Source organism: Cloeon dipterum, chromosome 2 (assembly GCF_949628265.1).
Source record: "Cloeon dipterum chromosome 2, ieCloDipt1.1, whole genome shotgun sequence".
Taxonomy (NCBI): Eukaryota; Metazoa; Arthropoda; class Insecta; order Ephemeroptera; family Baetidae; genus Cloeon; species Cloeon dipterum.
Window position 1 is genome coordinate 35,873,242 of NC_088787.1, and position 22,631 is coordinate 35,895,872.

General features: G+C 39.4%; 5 protein-coding genes across 9 annotated transcripts in view; 1 reads left to right on the forward strand and 4 right to left on the reverse strand.

Annotated features, from left to right (window-relative positions):
- LOC135935978 (uncharacterized) overlaps positions 1 to 22,631 on the forward strand; it is a 192,761-nt gene that overhangs the window by 98,367 nt on the left and 71,763 nt on the right. The window lies entirely within an intron of this gene.
- Positions 890 to 11,360, reverse strand: LOC135937039 (uncharacterized). 4 transcript variants are annotated; one of them, XM_065480102.1, is made up of 4 exons: positions 4,675 to 4,810; positions 3,369 to 3,503; positions 2,791 to 2,967; positions 891 to 2,737 (listed from the first exon to the last, which is right to left on the reverse strand). In XM_065480102.1, exons 2-4 carry the CDS (start codon positions 3,496 to 3,498, stop codon positions 2,529 to 2,531), a joined length of 516 nt encoding a protein of 171 aa, XP_065336174.1. In that variant the 5' UTR covers positions 3,499 to 3,503; positions 4,675 to 4,810; the 3' UTR covers positions 891 to 2,528. The 4 variants fall into 4 exon arrangements, 3 of the variants coding, with proteins under 3 accessions (XP_065336175.1, XP_065336174.1, XP_065336173.1); XM_065480101.1 differs by lacking the exons at positions 891 to 2,737; positions 2,791 to 2,967; positions 3,369 to 3,503; positions 4,675 to 4,810 and adding exons at positions 6,402 to 7,729; positions 8,044 to 8,220; positions 9,759 to 10,005; positions 11,199 to 11,360; XM_065480103.1 differs by lacking the exons at positions 3,369 to 3,503; positions 4,675 to 4,810 and adding an exon at positions 9,759 to 11,357 and having other exon boundaries at positions 890 to 2,737.
- LOC135936511 (protein yellow-like) lies at positions 12,756 to 15,188 on the reverse strand. 2 transcript variants are annotated; one of them, XM_065479341.1, is made up of 4 exons: positions 14,803 to 15,188; positions 14,037 to 14,618; positions 13,510 to 13,660; positions 12,756 to 13,320 (listed from the first exon to the last, which is right to left on the reverse strand). In XM_065479341.1, the coding sequence occupies exons 1-4, from the start codon at positions 15,181 to 15,183 to the stop codon at positions 12,773 to 12,775; spliced, it is 1,662 nt and encodes a 553-aa protein (XP_065335413.1). In that variant the 5' UTR covers positions 15,184 to 15,188; the 3' UTR covers positions 12,756 to 12,772. The 2 variants fall into 2 exon arrangements, with proteins under 2 accessions (XP_065335413.1, XP_065335412.1); XM_065479340.1 differs by having other exon boundaries at positions 12,756 to 13,383.
- Positions 15,564 to 16,904, reverse strand: LOC135936723 (protein mono-ADP-ribosyltransferase PARP12-like). The gene is made up of 2 exons (XM_065479656.1): positions 16,058 to 16,904; positions 15,564 to 15,993 (listed from the first exon to the last, which is right to left on the reverse strand). Exons 1-2 carry the CDS (start codon positions 16,601 to 16,603, stop codon positions 15,607 to 15,609), a joined length of 933 nt encoding a protein of 310 aa, XP_065335728.1. The 5' UTR covers positions 16,604 to 16,904; the 3' UTR covers positions 15,564 to 15,606.
- Positions 19,816 to 22,408, reverse strand: LOC135937305 (uncharacterized). Its single transcript, XM_065480452.1, has 3 exons — positions 21,832 to 22,408; positions 21,095 to 21,242; positions 19,816 to 20,576 (listed from the first exon to the last, which is right to left on the reverse strand). The coding sequence occupies exons 1-3, from the start codon at positions 21,934 to 21,936 to the stop codon at positions 19,978 to 19,980; spliced, it is 852 nt and encodes a 283-aa protein (XP_065336524.1). The 5' UTR covers positions 21,937 to 22,408; the 3' UTR covers positions 19,816 to 19,977.

Consider the following 22,631-nt stretch of genomic DNA (forward strand, 5'->3'; position numbering starts at 1 on the left):
CTCCTTTGTTAACACCCTTGTTAACTTACAAAAAGCTCCCTGCATCCCCTTGTAAGCGGGGGAGGACCGGCACTGGGGATGATACGATACAAGTCACTCGATGCTGACTGCTTTATTGGCACTTTCAGCCAAATATTTAAACTCCAAAACCAAAAAGACGTCGGTTAAGCGCCAAACGTGCATTTTTGTTGCTTTTGAGACAACTAATAAGCCTAATTATTCCATTTACGAGACTAAAAAACTGAAATTTTCAAACGTTTTAAAATGACTATAACTATACATAAAAATATTTAATTTTTTTTTCGAAATTTCATTCAAAATTTAAGAAAAGAGACATAAATAAATCAAATAAATGTGGAAATTTAGTAAAAACGGTAGCTAGGCTGTCACTCCAAGCGGCGAGAAATAATATATTATCGCGTTTGAGTGTGTCGTGAGTCATAATATATTATATAACACTCTCTTCGACCGGATCCCTGATCTGCCCCAACACGCGCCAGCAGGGCCAGGGCGCAGCCGCGAAACAAGAACAAAGCGCGCAGCGAAAGCAGCCCAGCGGCGGCCGGCTTTAGAACGGGATCGGCCTGATCTGCCGCAACGCGCGCCGTGGGTCTGCTGGCAGTGCTGGCGCGCGTCGGGGCAGATGATCTCGAAGCAGAACACGTGCGAGAGAAAAACGAGCCGACAGCTTTAAACGTTTCAAAAATGTTGAATGTATCCTTGGAGCTAATTAAAAATGACAGGAAAAAGGAATTATAAATTAAAAGAATGTGGAAATTCAGTAAAAACGGCAGCCAGACAAACTTTTATTTCACCAGTTTAATCTTCACCGACAAAAACCTGAAAATTTTCCTCAATCAAGCATTCAAACCGTATTTTTAACCGGTTTTGAAAAATTGCCTGATTTTAGTTTCATTTATCAGTTTTGTTGAATTAAGTAAAAAGTATTGATATTCGTGATTTTTCATTAAAAAAGGAATTGTGATAAATAAATCGAATTTAATTTAAATCTTTATTTATTATCTTAAATTTTAGAAGCGCATAACAAAATCATGGTAGAATTAATGGACAAGGCGCCCCTGGAGACTTTAAGACGGCACCGATCGATTTGCACCCTGGCGACTAGGAAGCAGCGAGCAAATTGCAAGTGTAATGAATGTGCGTGTTTATAAAAAACATTTTACATTTTTAACAATGCCATCGTTTAAGTGGATACAACAATTTAAAATTGTTTGAGTCATATAGGTGCAGCAAAAAGCAGTAAAAAAAGGACTTTGCTACTTCAAAAATTCAAATTTTCCAATTTTATCCAAAATTTCCATCGCTTGACCACATTTTCTTGGCATATTACGATTCCTCTCGTTGAGATCTGTTCACAAGCGTACGAAACCTCTAAGGGAAATTCTTTGTTGTGAAATAAAATCGGATTCCAAATAGAGAGACAGTCTATACCATTAGAAAAGCATGCTAACTTTGCAGCCAATTTTCTTAAGAATTTGCACGGCTACGTAGGTCAATATTGGATTTAACTGAACCCGAATGGATTACTTCATGCATTGGTAACAGGCGTTTTCTAGGATTTTGCAGTAAAATCCTTTAAAAGATATATTGTTTATGTAGTGTTTCGCGCCCCTTTGCGCGTGTGAAATAGCGTGCTCTTCTGTTTTCGCCTTGATTATGTTTTATTAATGGTCGACACACAACCGCATGCTATCGACACTTACCACTCGTTTGACAAAATCTGTGAACCCTCCTTAGGGGTAAGTTATTAATTTACATGCTTAATGTACATATTAATTCAATTAAGTTTGATCAAGAATATGTAAAAGTGCGATTAATGCTCAAAGACTAAGTTAAGATCTCAAAGGTAAATATTGACTGTAAAATGCCATGTGTATATCAGACTAATTCTTGTCATCCATTGTGATGTTTGTTATTAGATAAATTATTAAATGCTCAAGGTTGTATCAATAATCTAATGTTCATCAAGTGATTTTTAAACAATGACTGTCATTTCTCTACCTTGCTCATTCCTCCCACCTTAAAGTGGAATGATACTGGGCAACAATTGAAAATTATTTGAATTGTTGGATGCCATTAACAATTAATCGATAAACAATTTTCAATAATAAAAACGGCCCTTCCTACAGTAAAAATTCAAATTTTGCCAATTTTATCCGAAATTTACAGTGCTTGAACATAATTTTCTTGGCATATTTCGATTCCTCTCGTCGAGATCTGTCCAACGGTGTATGCCACTTATTGGGGAAACTCTTGGTTTTGAAATAAAATCGGATTTCAATTGCCATTTGAAAAGCACGGTAACTTTCCAGCCAATTTTCCCAAAAAATTACAATGCTTCTTAGGTCAATTAAGGCTTTAACTGAATCCTAAGGGATGAGTTTATGCATTGGCAACAAGAATTTTCCAGGCTTTTGCAGTGTATCATTCCTCTTTAAGAACTTTATTTATATATACGTATTTTATTTTTTATTTTTCATGCACTTGTTAAACTGCTCATTTTTTGTCTATTCTCTCCGTACAGCGATTGACTCGTAGTTTCTACGCATGAACAATGAGACGCCACAGACCACGTTGATCAAGAGCGACAGGAAAAAAAGCAGCTTCCAGATGCTGGTTTCGTCTGCCTCTTCCGCGTTTAAAACTGGTTGATGCATGTAGTCTTGCTCGTAAGTGATGGTCAGTTTTTGTGGGCAGGCACCTACCAAGTCGTCAACTGTAAGAGCAAAATTAAATCCGAAAAATTTAAATTTATAAAAATCGCTTAACGTGTTTCATTGTTGCAGTTGACGGTGAAGTATGCAAAGCCGTCCTCTCCGTTTGCAGTGTTATTCAAAGTGCAATTGCATTTTTTCCTTATGTCTAAAGTGTCCTCTCCGTGATTATGGCACCGTTCTTTGTTGTTTGATGCATCGTACCGGCAGAAGTCGTACACGAATTCTTTTTCTAAATATTAAAAAATAAATAGCGATAGTTAGTTCGACAAAATTTAACTAAACAAAACGGTTAAATGTATAGTATGGATATTTTAAAATTTGGACACATTTCAAGGTTAAAAAGGGAGAAAATTCGAAAAAACTAAACTCTCAAATGGGCACCGTTGGAGCCCTCAGGGTCACACCCAGGCCCTGATAACAGGGGTTGCAAATGTGGGTAATCGATAATCCGATCCGGCAAAAGCGTAAAACGGTATAAAATTAAAAAAAACTAGCCATGAGGCATGAGGCGACCGAACGGCCGGCACCATATTTTTTGAATTTGACTATAAAGCAAGAAGATCGAGAACAACAAGGAAAATTAAAAAGTGCCAGAAATAAATAGTTGATGTCAATATAAAACCTATATACCATTAGCTCCGATCAGAATTTCCCAGCTGTTAAGATTCCTATGTTGGTAAGTGACGTAGGAGCAGGAGCACGTGAAGATCTGAAGGCAAATCGAGAGCAGCACAAGCAGCAGCTTCCCTCCGCTCTCCATCCTCTCTGCATTATGAATTATGAAAAATGAAATCGCATCAACTATACAGTTTCCTCATCAGTTCTCTGGATTAATTTAAATGTCGAATAAAATTTAATTTTTTAGTGATTTACATGTCGAAATTTTACAAATAAAGGCTAGAGTTTATTATTAGAACAAAATTGAATGGATTTTAACTCCCCAAATACTAATTCGCGTCGGTATGGCTCACATTTTTCGAAAAAGATATTAAATGGACCCACAAACCCAGCCCCCCAGCCGCTTCCTTTGTAAAAAAATCGTCAAAAACGTGAATTTCGACACGAAACCTGGCCCATAAACGCCATTCGGAATAAAATGAAGATAAATTAATGAAAAAACCATTGTGGGCAGAATTTGGGGGCTTTTGGGTCTGACTGAGGGGGCGGACGGGGGCCACTTCCAGGTTCATTCGACGCAGAATTTTAGCAAGAGTCCAACCAGCATTGATTCTGCCCTCTGCGACCCATAGGGGCTGAGTTATAATTTTTTAATGCGAAGAAACGTGTTGCGGTTTGGCACAACACGCATCAAGCTCAAAGCGCGCGCACGCGATTATGGTGAGACGAGTGGCGGGCGTTCTGTTGGGAGAGACAATACATGCGATAGAGTGATGCGGCAGCGAGCAGTGCAGTTTCGTGCAGCTATCTAATCTAGAAATTTGTTGACAATTTCTACCAATCTTAGCATTATGAAGGGGGAAAATGGTTAGAAAGTCGACGCACAAACTGCAGCTTTTTTATTTTAATGAAATATTTAATTAATTAATTAAAATAATCTGCTTCAGCACTTTTTGTTGGCTCTGAATTAACCACTCGAATTTATTTCTAACAAGTTAAAATTTATTTCATTTTGTTTATATTTAATTAGTAAATCTGTTTTGCTCAAATTTTGTTCGAACAGCAATAAATTTATTTTTTCTTCAGTTGCAGATAGAAAGTTGACTTCCATTAATCCAAAGAATTTGATCTCATTGTCAGGAGCACGGCCCAAGACACAGTTAGACAGGTTTTTACTCAAAATTGTATCGTTTTACCCTGCAATCATCGATGCGAAATTTCAGGCAGGAAAAAGTAAGCCCAAGAAAAAGAGAATATAGCAAAACTTCTTAAAACCAAACTGAACAGTCAATCAAGAGCAAGAATATATAAATTTCACCTTTAATTGGTTAGTATGTTGTGTCTATATCTCAAAAAACCTTGGCGCCTGCTAATACGAATGTGATTGAGCAGAAAAACAAACTTGTTTTTGAAAGAGCGAATTCGAGAGGAGCGGAAGGCATCGCACGGCTGACCTGCCCTGACCTTCAGCGGTCCATATTACAATTTTGAGATTAGGCTGACGTCATGCGCATAGCTGTTGTGCACTCGTAGATTCATTAGCTCCTTTGTTAACACCCTTGCTGTTTTACAATAAAAAGCTCCCTGCATCCCCTTGGAAGCGGGGGAGGACCGGCATTGGGCGGGTGATACGACACGAGTCACTCCACCTACTGGTGGGAAGTCACGATAGAGAATAACGCGGGCTATATTCGAAATATCACAATTAAATTATGGCGTTGAGGTTGTCTTGATATTCGGCATTTACAACTAATCTCTGACCCACAATTAGCGACTGACTGCTTTATTGGCACTTTCAGCCAAATATTTGTACTTGCAAAACAAAAAAAAAGACGTCGTTTAAGTGCCAAACGTGCATTTTTGTTGCTCTTTCGGCACGACTTATAAACCTAATTTTGTTTGATCGGAATTATTCCATTTACAAGACAAAAAAATATTTTTTTAAAATTTTTAAAATAAATCCACGTAGATAGTAAAAATATTTTTTTACACTTTTTCGCAATTTCTTTATAAATTTAAGAAAATAAAGGACGCATTGGTAAATAAAAATAAAAATGTGAAATTTAGTAAAAACTGCAGCCAGGCAGACGTAGGCGCAGTCTCTCGAAGCGGCGAGGAATCGCGTTTGAGTTTTGAGTGCGTGTCGTGAGTCATAACACTCTTCGATCGGATCCCTGATCTGCCCCAACACGCGCCAGCAGCTGCAAGGCGCAGCCGCGAATCAAGAGCAAAGCGCGCAGCAAAAGCAACACAGCAGCGGCCGGCCTTTTAACTGGATCGGCCTGATCTGCCTTGACGCGCGCCAGCAGGCCCACGGCGCGCGTCAAAGCAGAAGAAGTGCGAGAGGAAAACAAGCCTACAGCCCTTTATATATCAGTTCCACAGCATTTCCATTAAAAAAGAAAATTGACGGGCAATTTAATTAAAATTAATTAATTTGAATTTTTTATTAAAGGGAAACTCAGCAAGTAGAGGGATAACGTTAAGACCGCGGCAGCCAAATTTTATGATAATAATTTTATTGGATGTTTTTAGATAGAACAATACATAGAAGTAGTTAGTCGCACAATTAATATATGAAACCTGAAGGGGATAAAAACATTGGAGATGACAGCTTTAAATAATTATTAAAAAGTTTTAAAAAGAAAATTCAAGGCGTTTTTATTCTAATTAAAAATGTTTGTTTTGTTCCCAGAAAAAAAACAGTTCAAAAATAATTTCTTGTAAGTATGGCATTAAATTAACAATTAACGCAGCCTGGACCTGGAGCAAAAGAGAAGGAGGCGCAGCGGTGGTGGAATAAGATGAATGGGAGAAGAAAAATAAAACGAGAGTCGCGGCAGGGCCGGCACACACAGAGGCAGACAAGCCGACAAAGCCGCACAACATTTCCTCGCGCTTGTAAGCTGATTCGTCTTATATCCAACACATTTTGGCCCTTCAGCGGCTCTTGTCAATCATATCGTCGCTTTTATCGACGCTAAATAGTTGAAATTGTGGGGTTGTTGAGCCGGAGAGATGAAAATGCGTCTAAATTCCTTCTGTTAGTCGCTTTATTGATAGGGTGCGTAGCAATTGGATTGTCAATAATTAAATACAATTAACATTAAATATTACAGAAGGTCGATCTAGTTTTGTAAAAAATAAAATACGGACGCAATATAATCAAATATTGAAACAAATATAAATTATCAGACAAGTTACGAAGTTACGATACATATCAGTAGTTTCTAGCAGCGGGGTCCAGATTCGTGCGACGCGCAGATATGGCGTCCGGTGGAGTACGGTCACGTGAAAATGCGAGAAAAGAACCAAGTTTTGGTCAATATTGTGACTGATAATTTGCATTACTCTTATTAACTAATTGTGTCTTTTGGTTCGTAAAAACATACTCTTGACACTCGTACGGCAATCCAAGGAGAGCTTTTTGTTTCCAACATTCGGATGCCATCAAGGATCTGCGCGATGGGAACCAATTTTATCGCACATCTGGTCCCCGCTGGATTCTAGAATAAATACGCCCGACTTGTTCTCCCGCCCGCGGAGAGCGAGTATAATATATATACACATGACCATTGTGTGCGGAGGTGGATCGGTCAGAGAAAGCAGGTTGAGATCATCGAATCGCTTGTCATACAATTCATTGGAGCGAAACATAGCTACAAATTGGAGTTATACTCCAGAATATGCGGAAACCGCTACAAAATATACGTATTAAATAGGTCTCTCAGCCGCGAAATTTAAGGCGGCACAGGCTTACTAACAATTAGCCAAATTTTTTGCCAAGCGGCGGCGGCGGGCAAAATTTTCAACTTGAAGTTTGATATGCTTAAAAAAATTTTTGTTTTAATTTTTGACATTTTTTAGCGACGGCTGGCGGCTGCCCACGTGACACAAATTTTGCCGGCTGGTGCAGTGAAGCGCGACTATTGGCTGGGAACACTTCTAATTACAATTACAGCCTATCGGAGGGTGGCACAATTCATTCTGTTAGAGGACTATAGAGGTCGCGTTATAATTTCATGCTTGTTAAATAAATTTTTTTTACAGAGCGCACGAAGCAAAAATCATTGATTAAAATTTCTATAAATTAAAATTCTCAGTTTGCTTCATCTTGTTTGACATATCCTTATTTTCCCTCTTCAGAGTTGACACAAGGTTTCTAAGCTTAAACAGAAAGACACCAAAGACCACGTTGATCACGAGTAACAGTAGGATCCAGAAAAGTAGGATCCAGATTAGGGAGCTTCTGCTGCTTTTATCTTGCATTTGACAGGTGGTGGGTGATTCCACGCTTTTATCTGGATGACGCACGTCACCGTGTTCGTAACTGATGCTCAGTTTTTGTGGGCACCCACCCATCAAGCCGTCAACTATTAAAGAAAAATTATTATTATTCATTCATTTTATTGGACACCATCGGTGTACAACTAACAGTCAATTACAAATTTATTTATTATAACAGAATGCTTGAGATAAAGTTAAAGGTTTTTTGACACAGTCTAGTAAATGGTACATACCAGAAATCAAAGAATCACAATAAATACATTTACAATTAGCGGTGACATCGAGATAAAAACATTTATGTGAACAGACAAGGAAATGATAGCCATGAAAAGAATATCTGTTAACATTAAAGAAAAATTTAACCACAAAATTATTAAAAAAAAACGCAATCTCATTTTACGTGTTTCATTGTTGCAGTTGACAGTGAAGTATGCAAGGCCCTTCTCCGCGTTTGCAGTGTAGTTCACGGTGCAATTGCATGTTGATCTCATGTCAACCGTCGCTCGTGGCTTATTCTTGCACCGTTCGATGTTTTCTGACGCATCGTACCGGCAGAAGTCGTACAGGAATTCATTTTCTGGAAAAAGCGTAACGAGAAGCAATGATTTTTTTAAAAATAATCTTATTAAATAAATATTTAAATATAAATTTGGACTTCAATGGTCACCCAACCCAGGCCCTGAATATGGAATTTGGTATTTTTAATATTTCCTAAAAGCATATTAGCCACCTTTTATGTGTTATTACCATACCAACATTTTATTAGTCTCTTTAATCAAATTTTCATTTTAACAAAATGTAGAAAAACTATGTATAAATACAGTTAAAATATGTTGGCAAAAAAGTAAATTGTTCTAAAAACACGTGCAAACCTCTGTTTTAGTTGAAATAGTTCATAAAAATACGAGTAACCCGTGAAAATTCAGAGAAAAATGTTATACCATCACGACTAAGGGCCGAAATAAATATCTAGCCGATGTCAATATGTTGCTACACTCTTTGGCCTGTTACTGACCTTAGAGGCGCCATGACCAGGCGCCAATATTGACAGTCAAGAGCACCGTGTATTTTACAGAATTGGCATTTATTTTGGAAGCGTAAGACGAGCTCTGTTTAACCTTAATTTTATTTTCGCGCCCTCAGCGCACGATTTGTCTGAACCAACCACTGGCTGACGCGTAAACTGGCAGCCAAATGCACCCTCTCCCCCGAGTGATCGAAGAGGATGCATTTGAGCTTCCTCTGATATGGTTTTCCGATCTCTGCCGGGCAACACCTTAGCGAACGCGCCAGCCAGCCACAGTAATAAAAGTAAGCATTTTCGTCAAAGTCTCGTCTGCGTTTTGATAATAATTAACGTGACGGTAAATATGGCCAATATCGCGATGGAAAGCCTTTTTATAATTGTTAGAGTCACTTCCGTTCCAATAAAACCACATCATAAATCATTGTTAGACAGCAGTTAAACGGCGGTGTATAATTTCTACATTTCCATTTGATAAATACAGAGAATTCAAAGATAATAACGTAATTAATAAAAAGGAGATTTATTAGTCGATCAGTTTGCAATTTCCATATTTTGCTAATTTTTGGAGAAACTGGACTATTTATTTGAGTTTAGAAGTTGCTGAGAATATTTAGTCGCGCGCTCTTGCCAGGGCAGCAAGACGCAGATATTTTATTCTAAGGATTTCGGACTGCTCACAAGCAGTGAGGCAATTAATATTTCTAAAGTCTCATAATTATTCCAACTCGCTGCCGTGCATGAGCAGCCGAGTCGGTGATAATTATGACCGATTGTTGGCATTATTAATCAGCCGAGTTGAATAATATGTATAGTTCAGTGGATCACAGTTTAATGAGAGTGAGTTTATTGTTGGAAGTATAATTAAAGAGGAGAGGCTTTTGAGAATGGCTTGGCCCAGCAGCAGATTGAGTGTTAAATTGAGAAGTATCGGCGCGGCGGCGGCGGCGGCGGCGGAGGCGCAGGTTTGCTCGGCATGTCGGACAGCCCTCCCGGCTCTGCGTGGACCGTAAGTTACAGGAAACAGCCAGGCATAACGTTTTTCGTGGTTACAGAGAGAAAGGTTACCACACAATATATACTAACCTTACCATTTGCTCCGATCAGAATTTCCCAGCTGTTAAGATTCCTGTGTTGATAAGTGACGTAGGAGCAGTCGCATGTGAAGATCTGGAGGCAAATCGAGAGCAGCACAAGCTCTAGTTTTCCTCCACTCTCCATCCTATCTGTGTAAAAAATTTAATTCAGGTTGGGCTCGTGGGTTGATGTTCAGTTTGAGGCCGCCTTCTATTTTCTGTTTGATGGAGAAATGGTATGTAAGCCGCATCCGCATCTCACCTACAGTCGCGGAGGCAGAACATAATTTTAATTGTTTCCTCCTAAAATTCTCTGGACTAATTTAAAATTAAAGTTTGCAATTAAACACTTGTCGAAATTTAACTAGTATTGGTCACAACTAAAATTTCTTTCCTTCAATCCCTGCATTTCACAACTGCGGAGGTTCCAAAATGTAGACACAAGTACCGCGGTTGTGATTTTACCGCGAAAACCGCAAATCTTAAACTCTATAGCATCATTTATAGAGGAGGGTTTTTTTTATTTATTAAATATTTCATAAATTTATTGTTTTTATTAGAAACCGTAATATTAAAAGCGAAATGAAGTAATACATAGGAATATAAAGTGAGGAAAGTGCCAAATTTTGATACCCGCACCGGCAGGGGAACAGGAACTCCAGCCAATCATTTTGAGCTCACCCGGTCTGCTTCTTGACAAACACAAATAATTATTTAATTTAAAAAAAATGCTGCCGCTATGCAACTTGCGCGTCTTTGGAGTAAAGCGAGTTGCGTCACTGCAAAGAACGCAGGGGCTCAGCTCAGGCCAAATCCAGATACAAGTTTTGTAGTCATTTTCTGCCAATCGCAGTAATATTTAGGGGGAAAATTGCTCCAAGTCAACACACAACTTTTAAAAATAACCTAAAGCTTTTAATAGAAATTTAAAAATTTTGTTTATAATTATTTTAACATCTGCTCAGCACTTCTTGGCTTTGAGCTCACACCGTCTGTTTTTTTATCAAGTTGATTGTAATTTAAATTTTATTTATTTTAAATCTGTTATACTCATGTTTTGTTCTAACAATAAATTTATAGTACAACGTAAGGCTCTCGGTGCAGTGTGTTTCTTTGTGGCTCTATTTAAAAAATAAATAATAAAATTGCCAAAACTATAGAGCACGGACTCAACGCGGGATGTTTGATCGATGACAAATTTCAGGCTTGTCTCAAGGGAAAAATCAATACCAGCAGAGAGAATACAAACACAAATAGAATCAACTAAACTCGAGGTTCAAGAAGAAACAGTGAGGAAAAATCAGTTTTTTTCTTTTCTCGATCACTTTAGGGCTATCCAAATTATGTATTTTCAGGTTTTTTGCTGAAAATTACTAATTTTTCTACTATTTCATACAAATGTACAGACCAGCGTTTTTCCAAACATGCAGGAATGCAAGATAAAAAACTTCGGACCTTAATTTTGTTGTGTCCGCAACTCGAAATATTTTGACGGGTAAGAACAGCTGTGAAAATAGCGCATTCGAAAAAGAGCGAAGGAATCACACGGTTGCCCTTTCAATGTACTTTTGCGATTGACGTAATGCGCACTGCGCAGCGCACTCGTCGATTCTTTAACTCCTTTTTGCTGACACCCTCGCTAACTTCCAAAAAGCTCCCTGCATCCCCTTGTAAGCGGCCGGGGGAGGACTGGCACTCGGGATGTTACGAAACGAATCGCACCGCCTGCTAGCGACGGCATGATGGAGAATAACGCGGGCTATTTGAAATTTGGCTCTCATATCTCAAATTAAACATGGCTTCGAGCTTGTCTCTTGCGGGCTTATAACTTGCCTAGCTGCAAGAAGCGTGTATTGATCGCAACAAATTATTGATTCGATCTGATTTGGCGACTACTACCGGCACCTGTAGCCCGATATTTGAACTCGCAAAAGAACAGCGCTTATTGTTAGCACTATCATGCCTGTTTTGCTTTTGGCACAATTCAAAAAAATACAATTTTGTTTGATTGCGATGGTTAGTGGAGAAAATTAAAATAGAATTTTGTTTAAATTTTGAATATTTCTTTTGAAAATTAAAGAAAAAGACGCAGTCATGAGTTAATTAAATGTGGAAATTTAGTAGAATTAATGGCAGCCACACAGACGTAGGCGCAGAGTCTTGATGAGTCAGTCACGCACTCTTGGGCCTGACCTGCCCCAACGCGCGCCTGCAGATGCAGACTGCAGAGCCAAGGCGCGGCGCGCGGTCGTTGTCTCAAAGTGGCACGTCGCTGAGGGTGTACGCAAAATGCAGGATTAACCGCGCGCGCGAAATGTCCATCACTTTGCACTTTAATGAGTTTATTTCCATTCCAAACTGGTGTCAAATCGCTGCGGCTGGCCTAGAAAGGCACCAGCTGGGGAAAGTATAGGAAAGAATAGGCCGTTTTCGGTCTCTCTAGCTTGAAATTAAATTTGATGGACTCGAGACATGGAGGACTTTTTTACTTGATTTCATTAACTTAAATTTTTGTTTATCTGCTCGAAACGTGACATTTGCTTTACTCTTGTATTTTTCTTGGCTTATTCTCTCTATTAAAGTGTTTTTATAAAATATGCAGAAGAAGGAGACCATAAGGGAGAGCAAGAAAAATTTTCATCGCCTGATTAAATTTCTTATCGCCTCTCATAATATGACTCATTTCCTTCACTGGCCAACACTGTACTCTGCTTTCTGTTTCTCTTTCATAAAAATTAAAGAAAAATAAAAAAATCGCTGAATTTTATTTACTGTCTACTTGGCTTTAGCGTTTCCAACAAACGTTTCTTAACTTTTGCTTTCATCTTTTTGTTAAGCAAGTTTTTATGAGGAATCTGTATGGAATGATTTAATAAAAAATACATCTAACAAATTACAAGGTTAATTTTCTTTATTTTCCAATTATTAAATACATGTTAAAGGATATATTATGCATCTATGAACTGATAATAATATAATTTATTTATATTTTTATATATCTATAGACCCGAGATTCATCGATATTGCTTTTATGGAAAGAGTTGCAGGTATTGCGCAGACTCGGAAGAAGTGCATTCGCAACGTGTTGTCCTGGAAGTTTCCGGTGCCACGTCATCGTACAGATTTTCCGGTTGAGCAGGGCCGACGTCGACGAGCTGGACTGGAGCTCGAGGCGCGTCTCCAAATTTCTCGAAACTCCTCGGCCTCTCAGGCAAGGCTTTCACTCTCCTCGCCGATCGCGGGCTGAGAATAATCGGCCGCTCGTACAGATCAGGAGAAGGGGGCGTGGCAGCCACCTGGTCGTGTATGACTTCCGCGTATAGCCCTTCTGCGGAGCCGATGTCATCGCAACTGGCCGCAACGGATGAAGGTCTCGAATCGTCATCCTGGACTTCCTGGTTGTCACAGAAAACGGACATTTGCAGGGCCTCGTTGGTGTTTGGCGGAAGGGAATTGGTCCTCTTCTTTCTCAGGATGCGCCATAAAATGATAAGACTCGACAAGACGACGCAAAGCACGATGAAGCAGATCAGGATGATGATATACAGCCGATATTGGTGAAAAAAGCTGGGTCGTTCTGTAATGGCAACATGCGATGGTTTGGGGTTTTGGGAAAGGATATTCGGAATTACTGGCGTACCTGAAAAAAAGAATAAATCAACACGCATTTTGATTCGTTGGTTTCAGCAATTATAACACTCGTTACAAAAATGCTCTTTAGTTTTTTTTTTCAAGTAAACTGTGCTCACAATCAGAGGAAACGTACCTGGCGAGGCCTTGGAGGATTTCGAACCGACTGCAGCCTTCAAAAGCCTGAATCTTGGCTTTCTATCTGCATCAAACACCGTTATCCATAGCATTCCATTTTGGTCCAAGGCGAAAGTAAACGTCCTTACAATATTCATCAGTCCAGCAAACTAAAACCAAGTAATGCACCGACAAGATAAGAATTACTTGGTGAAAACGCGGAGGAATAATTCATTCAATTGAAATGCAGCTTAGGAGGCTCGTGTTTGAAAATTTACATTTCCTATGCCACAAATAAACTGCCTCCGCGAGCACGATTTTTTTTAACTTTCACTTCCTGACTTTAACAAGCCAATTAATAGTTTCCTCCAACGCAATATAACATTTTCCTATTTTTCCTTCCTTACTGTATTCAAAAAATTCCAAGTCCCATACATTTTATTTAATCGGCTAATTAAATGTTTTTTTTTCATTTTTACATATTTGAGAAATCGGTCTGATTTTTTTAAGTCTGGTCTCAAGTGTTATTTTAAATTGGTGACCTACCTCAAGAAAACGCTGCTCCTCAAATGGCTGGGATGAGTTCCAAGAGTTGATGAAATTCTTTTTCAAATAGGAGGTATACATGATCCCCTGGTTGTCCATCACCATTCGACATAAATAAGTTGCAGTGCATTTTCTAATAAATTTTGGCTTTGCAGTTAGAGTTCTGTTGCGGAGGGTGGTAACGGAAATTGAAAACAGATCAGTGGAGTTCCAATAGCTGAGGTAGAGCTGTCTCGGTTCCTCCTGAGGGGACAGGGCGATGGAATATGCCTTTATTATTCCTGGCGTGACCACTACCCAAGACGTATTTTTCTCCAAACTAAAGACGACAATGTTTGGTTCATCCCACCGCGAGATGTAGGCCAAGGTTCCGTCAGGTGTTTCGTCAATCGCCAAGTCGTTCATCGATTTTTGAAAAGGGAACTGGTGAATTAGTTTGGTTTGGTCGCGGTTGGACAAGTTCACTGTCCATAATTTGGATTTTTTGCAAGTGTCGCTTCCGCTGTCGAGCACCCAGAGCCTTCCAACGGAATCTATTTCCAGTCCACTTGCTTTTTCTATTTTGTTGCAATGTCCCTTTCCCTGCAAAAAGAGGAATTGATTGGCTCTTTTAAAACAGAGACAAACAGAAGATTTTGGATTTAGATGCAGCGAACCAGTTGCCTAATTTTTTCTGGATTCGATTGCATGCTTCATTTTTCATATTAAGAACAACTTGTTCCCCCGATAAAATGTACAACTAATAGCATTTATATTTGTTACTTACATGAATGTCCCACGAAGGGAATGCAGTGAGCTTCGGGGGTTCAAAGGACTCGCTGCTCGTCGGCAAAGACACCAGAGTCGCCGGAATGTCGTTACCATATGTATCAAGGCTGAGGAAGATCCTTGATTCGTACACTGCCACGTTGCGAGGAAAAATATCCTCTGGTTTAAAGGTCTTCGTCCTGTTTTCCTCTGACGGCCACTCGTAGTCCAACTTATCAGGCCACTCGTAGACCTGAGTGAAGTTGGCGGCAATGGCCAGGGATGAAAGGCAGAGCAAGAAAATGGCACACAAGACCGGAGTCATGATTTTAACTGTCCACAACCATTTTAAGGCAGCCATTTTGAGAGAATTCGGAGCAGAGCGACGAACAAGACGCATATACAACCAGAGAGTCGAATGGCGTGTTGGATCGAACACAACATCGGGCTTTTTGTACGAAAACCCGGAACCTTTTTACTGCCTTTTTATCGCTATTTACAAAAATTGGGCGTCACAAATTCAATAAGAAACCAAAAAGCTGGCTATACTGCAGAAATAATTGATCGAATGCGTCAATCGTTAGCTCCAAAATTCAGGAAATTGCGGTCAGAGAGCGTTTGACTCAGCAAGACCGATTTGGGCAACGCTTTTCGACACTAATAAGGAAGAAATTGAACCAAAATTCAACAAAGAAGAAAGCAATGAAATTGTCAGAAAAAGCCCTATCAATTTTTTATTTTTATTTTTTGTGAGAAACAAATTGAGTCAGTTATTAAATAATTAAAAGAGAGTAACAGTCTTTAGTTTTATTTGTTCTAAATGTCAGTAGCGTACGACAAAATCAGGGTAGAACTCATGGTCATGGTACTTAACGACCGTATTTCTCCCGTCACCGGTGGCATCCGCGCTCGGACCTGGCAGGCGTGTGTCAGCGGCGCCCCTGGTGATGGCACCGACCTGCACCCTGGCGACCAGGAAGCAGCGGTCCTGCCAGGCGAACTTCAGGCAGAAGGTGGGGTTGGTCGAGAAGTAGACGCCGAGTCCGTGGCGGTGGCCGACGCGGCTTCCCGCCAGGCGCCAATTAAAATTGTCCGTGGCGATGGACACGATTTTGTTGAAGCTGGTGCCGTGGAACAGCACCCTTTCGTGACTCCCCTCGTTCTCAATCATCTTTAGTTGGTATAACAGGAACTGGTATGGATTCTCTAACTGAAATTTAAAATAGTTGTTACCTGATTCTTCCTTTGTTTGATGAGGTAAAAAATTATACTACCTTTGTAATGGCCCTGACTCTATGTCCACTTCCGCTGAGAAGCACGTTTATTTTGTGGACGATAAATTCGAAGCCAGGAGGCAAAGGGACCCTGACGACGTTGTAAAGTCGGAAGTCTCGGACGCAGGTGGGTGACCAGGTGGGTGGCAGCAGACTCTGAAGCTCCCTGTCGGACAGACGACGGGTGGGGTATGCTTGGAGGAAGGTTTTCGTCTCGCTGAAGGTAACTGGCTTCTTCCTGTTTCCCCTCTTCCGTTGCATGGAGGCAGAAGAGGAGAATTCTTGAGGTTTGAGGGAGGGGAATAATTTCATGAGGGGAGGGGGCGGTCCTGCAGAAGCCAATGAGGATTCGGAGAAGGTTTCCATTCTTTCCTCTCCTGTGGATCCATTTCTGATTTGTGGGAATCCTGGTGAAGGCGGGACTCGCGGTGTTTCTTCCTCTTTCCTGGCACAGGGTATTGGAGGTTTCGGTCCAATGGGGTTCCTTCGGATGAGCGGCAAACCCTCTGCTTGGCTCTGGTTGGGCTGGATCGGCCGCGAACTCATCCGTGCCTCTTTCGTGAAGCACAAAAATAATGGACTAAATAAAAATTATATTATCAGCGGGTGCTCACGTTAGACTTTTAAAATATAGACTTTTCGTTTAATCTGTCATTTGTTATCGAAATTTTATCGCGCAAAGGGGAGACTTTAGCAAAAGCGTTTCTTTAAGTATAGTTAATCTTATCTTCATTCTTATCAGCAAAGCTTTTAATGCTATATAGCGCGATAAAGACGAATTCAAAAGCAAATTTAACATCAGTGGTGCAGACTCTCATGAAATTAAAAGAAAGACAAATTTTCTATGTAGCATCATATATATATAAAGGGGAAATTAAGAATATTAAATTTAATTAGCTTTCAGAAAAAAATGTTACCTGCATGTACATGGAGAACATAATTTGTTTCAGGTTAATGTGTCGCTGAGAGGGTTCAATATCCAAAATTTTGGGTTGAGGAAGCAATATCGCATAAAAAAGAACTAGTCCCATTTTTTCAGTCGGAAGCTGAGAATTATCCTGCAGAGAGAGCAAAATCAGACAGCTGACAAGGAGCTGAGTATTTTAATCTCACTCGAGCCTCCTTTTATGACTCATTCTGTGAAAACCAGACTTGTGTTGGCGTGAAAGGGGGCCCGGCTTATCAGCTCGCCGATAATATCAGAGTGCTTTCCGCCTTTGAGAATAATTTATTAAACGTGTTAAATCAATTTCACTATAGGAGCTATAGGTATTTTCAAAATGTCTGTAGATGGCAAGCAAATTAACCGCCGCAATATGATACTGAATTTCATGTGACGTGAATGAGTATGGAATTTTTTCCTACAATTTAAACAGGAAGCGCGCACATGCAGCTGGCGGGCGATGAGTCTCGCCAATGGTTCAATTCTGCAGGGAAATAATATCAGACCTTTAAAAATTGTTTTGAGATTTCATTTAATTTAAACTAAAAAACTAATATCTCTCTCCTTATTAGCTGGTTTTTATTTTAATTGCAAATCAAACTGCAAATGTGTGGACATTGAACGCCTGCGAATATAAAAATTATGCAATGCGCTGTGAAGGCATGCGACGCCGGTTTCCTGTTTTTCTGGTATTTAAAATATGAATTGTCTAATAGGAACTCACTAATTCTTTTTTATTTTGCTTTTACGAGACAATGATCTGGGCAATTTTACTGCTATGAGAGTGCGCGATGCGCCAGGAATGTTCGTGCGTAAACGTGACGTTAGAGTGTTTGCTGTTGTTCTGCAATGCTTCCTGTCTATAAATTTCAATGTCAAATTCAGCCAATTAAAATTTCTCTCGGTAAGTCGACGGTCGGAAATGAAATAGTTTCGCATCAGCTGTTTCAATTCCGGCGCGCTCTCGACAGACAGGGACAATGTGGCAACACTGCTTCCTGATTATTTATTGGAATTATATTGGCAGAAAGTGCGCACTAACGAGCTCTGGGAATTGTCCACTCCAGTTGAAATAGGCAGAGGTACAGCAACCACACAGGAGCACACGTTTGAAATTATTGCTAACATACTAGTTTATTTTTTTTAAACCATTGAGACATAATTTTTTCCGAGACACATACATATTGCTTCTCCAAATAGAAAACCATTTTATTCTTCTATCGCAATTTTCATAATTTTTATAAGCATATAGGCGTAGACTCTAAAATAAGTTCATCGAGGAGAGAAAATCCAGTTTCCCTGGTGCTTAGTAACTGGTTATTTTCGTGTTTGTTGTCTCAATGAATATTACAATGAATTATGTCGAAAAAGTAAAGAAAGTTTTAAAAATTTAATCGCTCACTCTTGGCTAGTAGATTGGAACTCGTTCTCTAGCACAAGCAGGAAATTGCGGTCTGAGTAGCGTTTGACGCAAGCTGACCGATTGGAAAACGATTTTCAACACGAGGTGCCGACCGCAGAAACTTGCAAACAAACAACTCAGCCGCCCGAGCCGCACCCTAAGGAAGAAATCGGACTGAAATTCGAGCATTGAAATTTCCGGCCAAAGCCTGAATTGAGTGCGTTTGAACCAAACTTTTACTTGTGGTTTACGTGCATGTTTGTGGAAGTCTCTCCAGGCTACTCTTCATCACCATAAATTCTCCAAAATAAGATGAACTGGTGCCCAAAATATATTTAATAACTATTTACTGCAGATAAAGGCCGATGAAAACTGCGAAATTCACTTTCAACCCCCGACATTGATGCATAAACATTGAAGAAAAGGAAAGTTTACCGAAAAATTAGCGCGGCCAGGCTATTTTTGGCCTTGTGTTTAAAAATTTAATAAATCCTGTTAAACGAATTGTGCTGTCCGAATAAGAAACCGCGATAAATTAAACCAAAATTGGCTCTTTACATTTTTTGCATTTAAAATCACTTGAAAGCCCTCTGCATTTGGCACTTTACGTGCAAAATACTGATCTCGTTCGAATCTCCGCTGCTTTCCTTTTCCTTGTCGCTTCTCGCTGCCACACGCGCCGACCCAGAGCAAAGCAGCAGTGTGGCCGGCCCGCGCATTTTTCTCCCATTTGGCCGATTTGTAATTTGATTCCTCGCACTTCTCACTGAAAAAATCCGAGCCAAAAAATAAATCAGAGGCCAGTTTGTTGTTCCCAAAATGAGTTCTTCTGAATTTAGCAGTCAGCGTTTTATGCTGAAGATTAATTAAATTGGAAATCAGAATAGGAGGAAACACGTACAAGATTTCACTTTTATACTGGATAAACTCACTAATTTATTGACTTAATTATCACAGGAGTAGGGTAATTTACAGTGTTGAAATGTCGTCATGATATATTGAGTACTTCAATTCTCTTTTAGTTTGTTAATTCATTGCTGATTGATATGAAATAAAGTTTAGATGTTTAGGTTGATTTTTCTTGAATGTGTGTAGTACGCAGCGCCATCTGTCTGCATAGTCAGCACAACATGCAGTTTCATGGTTTATTCTATATCAAAGTGTTTTTTAAAAATTTTTACTTTATAAAATCAGCTAAAGAAGGAAAGCAAGGAAAATTTGATCGCTGCGTGTAAAATTTCTTATCGCCACATGGCTTTTTTCCTACCGACCAATAGCAAAGCTGCTTTCTCTCTTTCACTTTAATAAAAATTAAGAGCACAAAAAGTAAAGAAAATGAAAATCACTGACTTTAACTAATATTTTCAGCGTCTGATTTTAAAATTTTGCGTCTATTTTTCCCTTAATTTTTTATTCTGAATAAAAATACCATGAGATTATTCATGAGAAATCAACACGGAATAATATAAAATACATAAGAAAGAACAAATTTTATTTTTTCCTAAAGCGTCTATGTAACGATGATGAAATAATTTATTTATATACATCTTAACAACCGAGATCTGCCATTGGTGCTCATGGCATGATCTTCAGGTATTGCGCCGACTCGGAAGTAGTGTCTCCGCCAGGTGGTGTCGCGGAAGTTTCCGGTGCAACGTCATCGTACAAAGGTTCCAATTGAGAAGTGCGGACGTAGTCGTACTCGAACTCGACTGGAGCACGAGGAGCCTCTCCGAATTTCTCGAAAGTCCTCGGTCTCTCAGGCATCGCTTTCACTCTTCTCGCCGATCGCGGGCTGATTGTGAGAATAATGGGCCGCTCGTAGAGACTAGGAGCAGCAGGGGCAGCGGCCTGGTCGTGTTTTATTTCCTCGTACAGCGGCTCTTCCGCGGGGCCGACGTCATCGTAGTTGTCGGCGATAACGGACATTTCCTGGGCCTCGTTGGTGTTTGGCGGAATGGAGTTGTTCCTCTTCTGTCTCAGGATGAGCCAAAGAATGATCAGACCCAACAAGACGATGCAGAACACGATGAAGCAGATCAGTATGATAATATATAGCCGATATTGGTTCAATTCTTCTTTAAAGACGCTGCTCTCCTGCACCTCGGTTGTGGCAGTTTCTTCAGCAGGCGTCCAGGATTTTGTTGTGGTTGGAAAAGACACGCTGGATCGTTCTGTAATGGCAGCAATTGGTTAGGTATTTTGAGAAATGGTAGCGGTGATTGGATAGGCTGGCCAAACTGAACTATAAATAAGCCGACATTATATACGTCTTCTATTCTAGCATGCAGACGCATTTACACCGCAATAAAATCAAAGTGAAGTCTACAAATTTTAAGCAAAATTGTATTGGAAAAATGTTTCCGTGAACAGTTTCTGCAATGCATTGAGAGCTGGATTTATTCCCAAGACGTTTTAATAAAACCAAGAGCTCTAAATTAATTCTCATTGTGTAACGCGCAAATACCTATTAATATGGGGCTGATTATTGGTTTGTGTTTCACCCTAAAATAAAAAAAAAATCTTGAGATTTTTAGAATTCACCCTGAATACTTTAATGTTTTTAGTATTTAGTATTTTTAGTGCAGTTTTTAATATAAAAACTGCGCAAAATCTTCAAAATACTCACTTAGAGAATATATAACAGCTCTTATTTACTCTGAGAACAATGAAATTGAGATTCAATGCTTACCTGGCGATGCCTTGAAGGATTTTGCACCGACTGCAGCCTTCAAAAGTCTGTATCTTGGCTCTCTTTCCTCATCAAATACCGTTATCCAAAGAGTACCAATTTGGTCCGAGGATAAAGTAAACGGCCAATAAGTATTCAGTGCTGTAACCTAAAACCAAAATCAAGCAACAACGACTCAATGATTAAGAATTTATTGAAAATGGTAAAAAAAACATTATTTAATGACGCGGTGGTGTGGTAAATTCTTAATTGTGTTTGAAAAATTCTATTTCGCGTGAGAGGAACAGTTTTTGGTGTTATGTAAAATATTGTGACTAACGATATAGTTTCTATGTCCTGCTAGAAATAACGGCCAGTGCCAATCGTCACACGATTTTTTTTTTTAATTTTCACTTCCTCGATCTACAAGCGAATGAATACTTTCCTATAAGAAATTGTTCTATTTTACCTTCAATTGTCTTAAAATAAAGTAATTCCATACTTTTTATTTAATAGACAATTTCTATATTTTCACAAATCTGAGATATTTTGCAGCATTAAAACGTAATTTTGAATCAATGAACTTTCACCTTTGAACCCTACAAATGTGATAAATCTCAGGTTTGAGTAGAAACAGATCTTAAATTTAGGTTCAACTCGTGTTTGTTACAATCAGAAATGAAAATATTTTTAAATAAATTTTAAAGTTCCATATTTTCTGTTTTCAAACAAATGCCATTTGAAATTGATAAACCTACCTCATAAAAACGCTGCTCTTCGAATGGTTGGGAAGTATTCCAAGAGTTTATGTAATTCTTCCCCCAAAATGTGGCATACATGGTCCCGTGGTTGTCCATCAGCATTCTATATGAATAAGTTGAAGCCCATTTTCTAATTAGTTTCGGAATAGCAGAACGATTTCCGTTGCGGAGTGCGGTAACGGAAATTGAAAACAGTTCATTGGAGGTGTAATTGCTGATGTAGAGCTGTCTCGGCTCCTCCTGAGGGGACAGGGCAATGGAATAACTCTTAATTCCTGGCGTGTCCACTATCCAAGATTGATTTCTTTCCAAACTAAATACGACAATGTGTTGTTGAAACAACCACGAAATGTAGGCCAAAAGGTTTCGTTGGGCGTTTCATCAAGCACCAAGTCGTGCATGGAATAGCGAAAAGAAAACCAGTGAATTAGTTTGGTGTGGTCATTGTTGGACAAATCGATAGTCCATATTTTGGAATTGCAATTCTTGCTACCATTATCGAGCACCCATAGCCTTCCAACAGAATCTATAACCAGCCCTCTTGCTTCTTCAATTTTGTTGCAGTCTACCTTTCCCTGCAAAAAGAGGAATTGATTGGCTAATTTTACACAGAGTCAAACTGAAGATTTTTTATATCGACGCATTTAACCAGTGGCTTTCTGCAACTAAAATTCTAATTCGTGTCCTAACTTCCAACTGAAGCTCAACAAACACAGTTTTTCTTCCGCATTTCACACCCACAGAAACCACGCTTCAAAAACGTGCCACGCGTGGAAAATATTTGCCAAGAAAAGCAA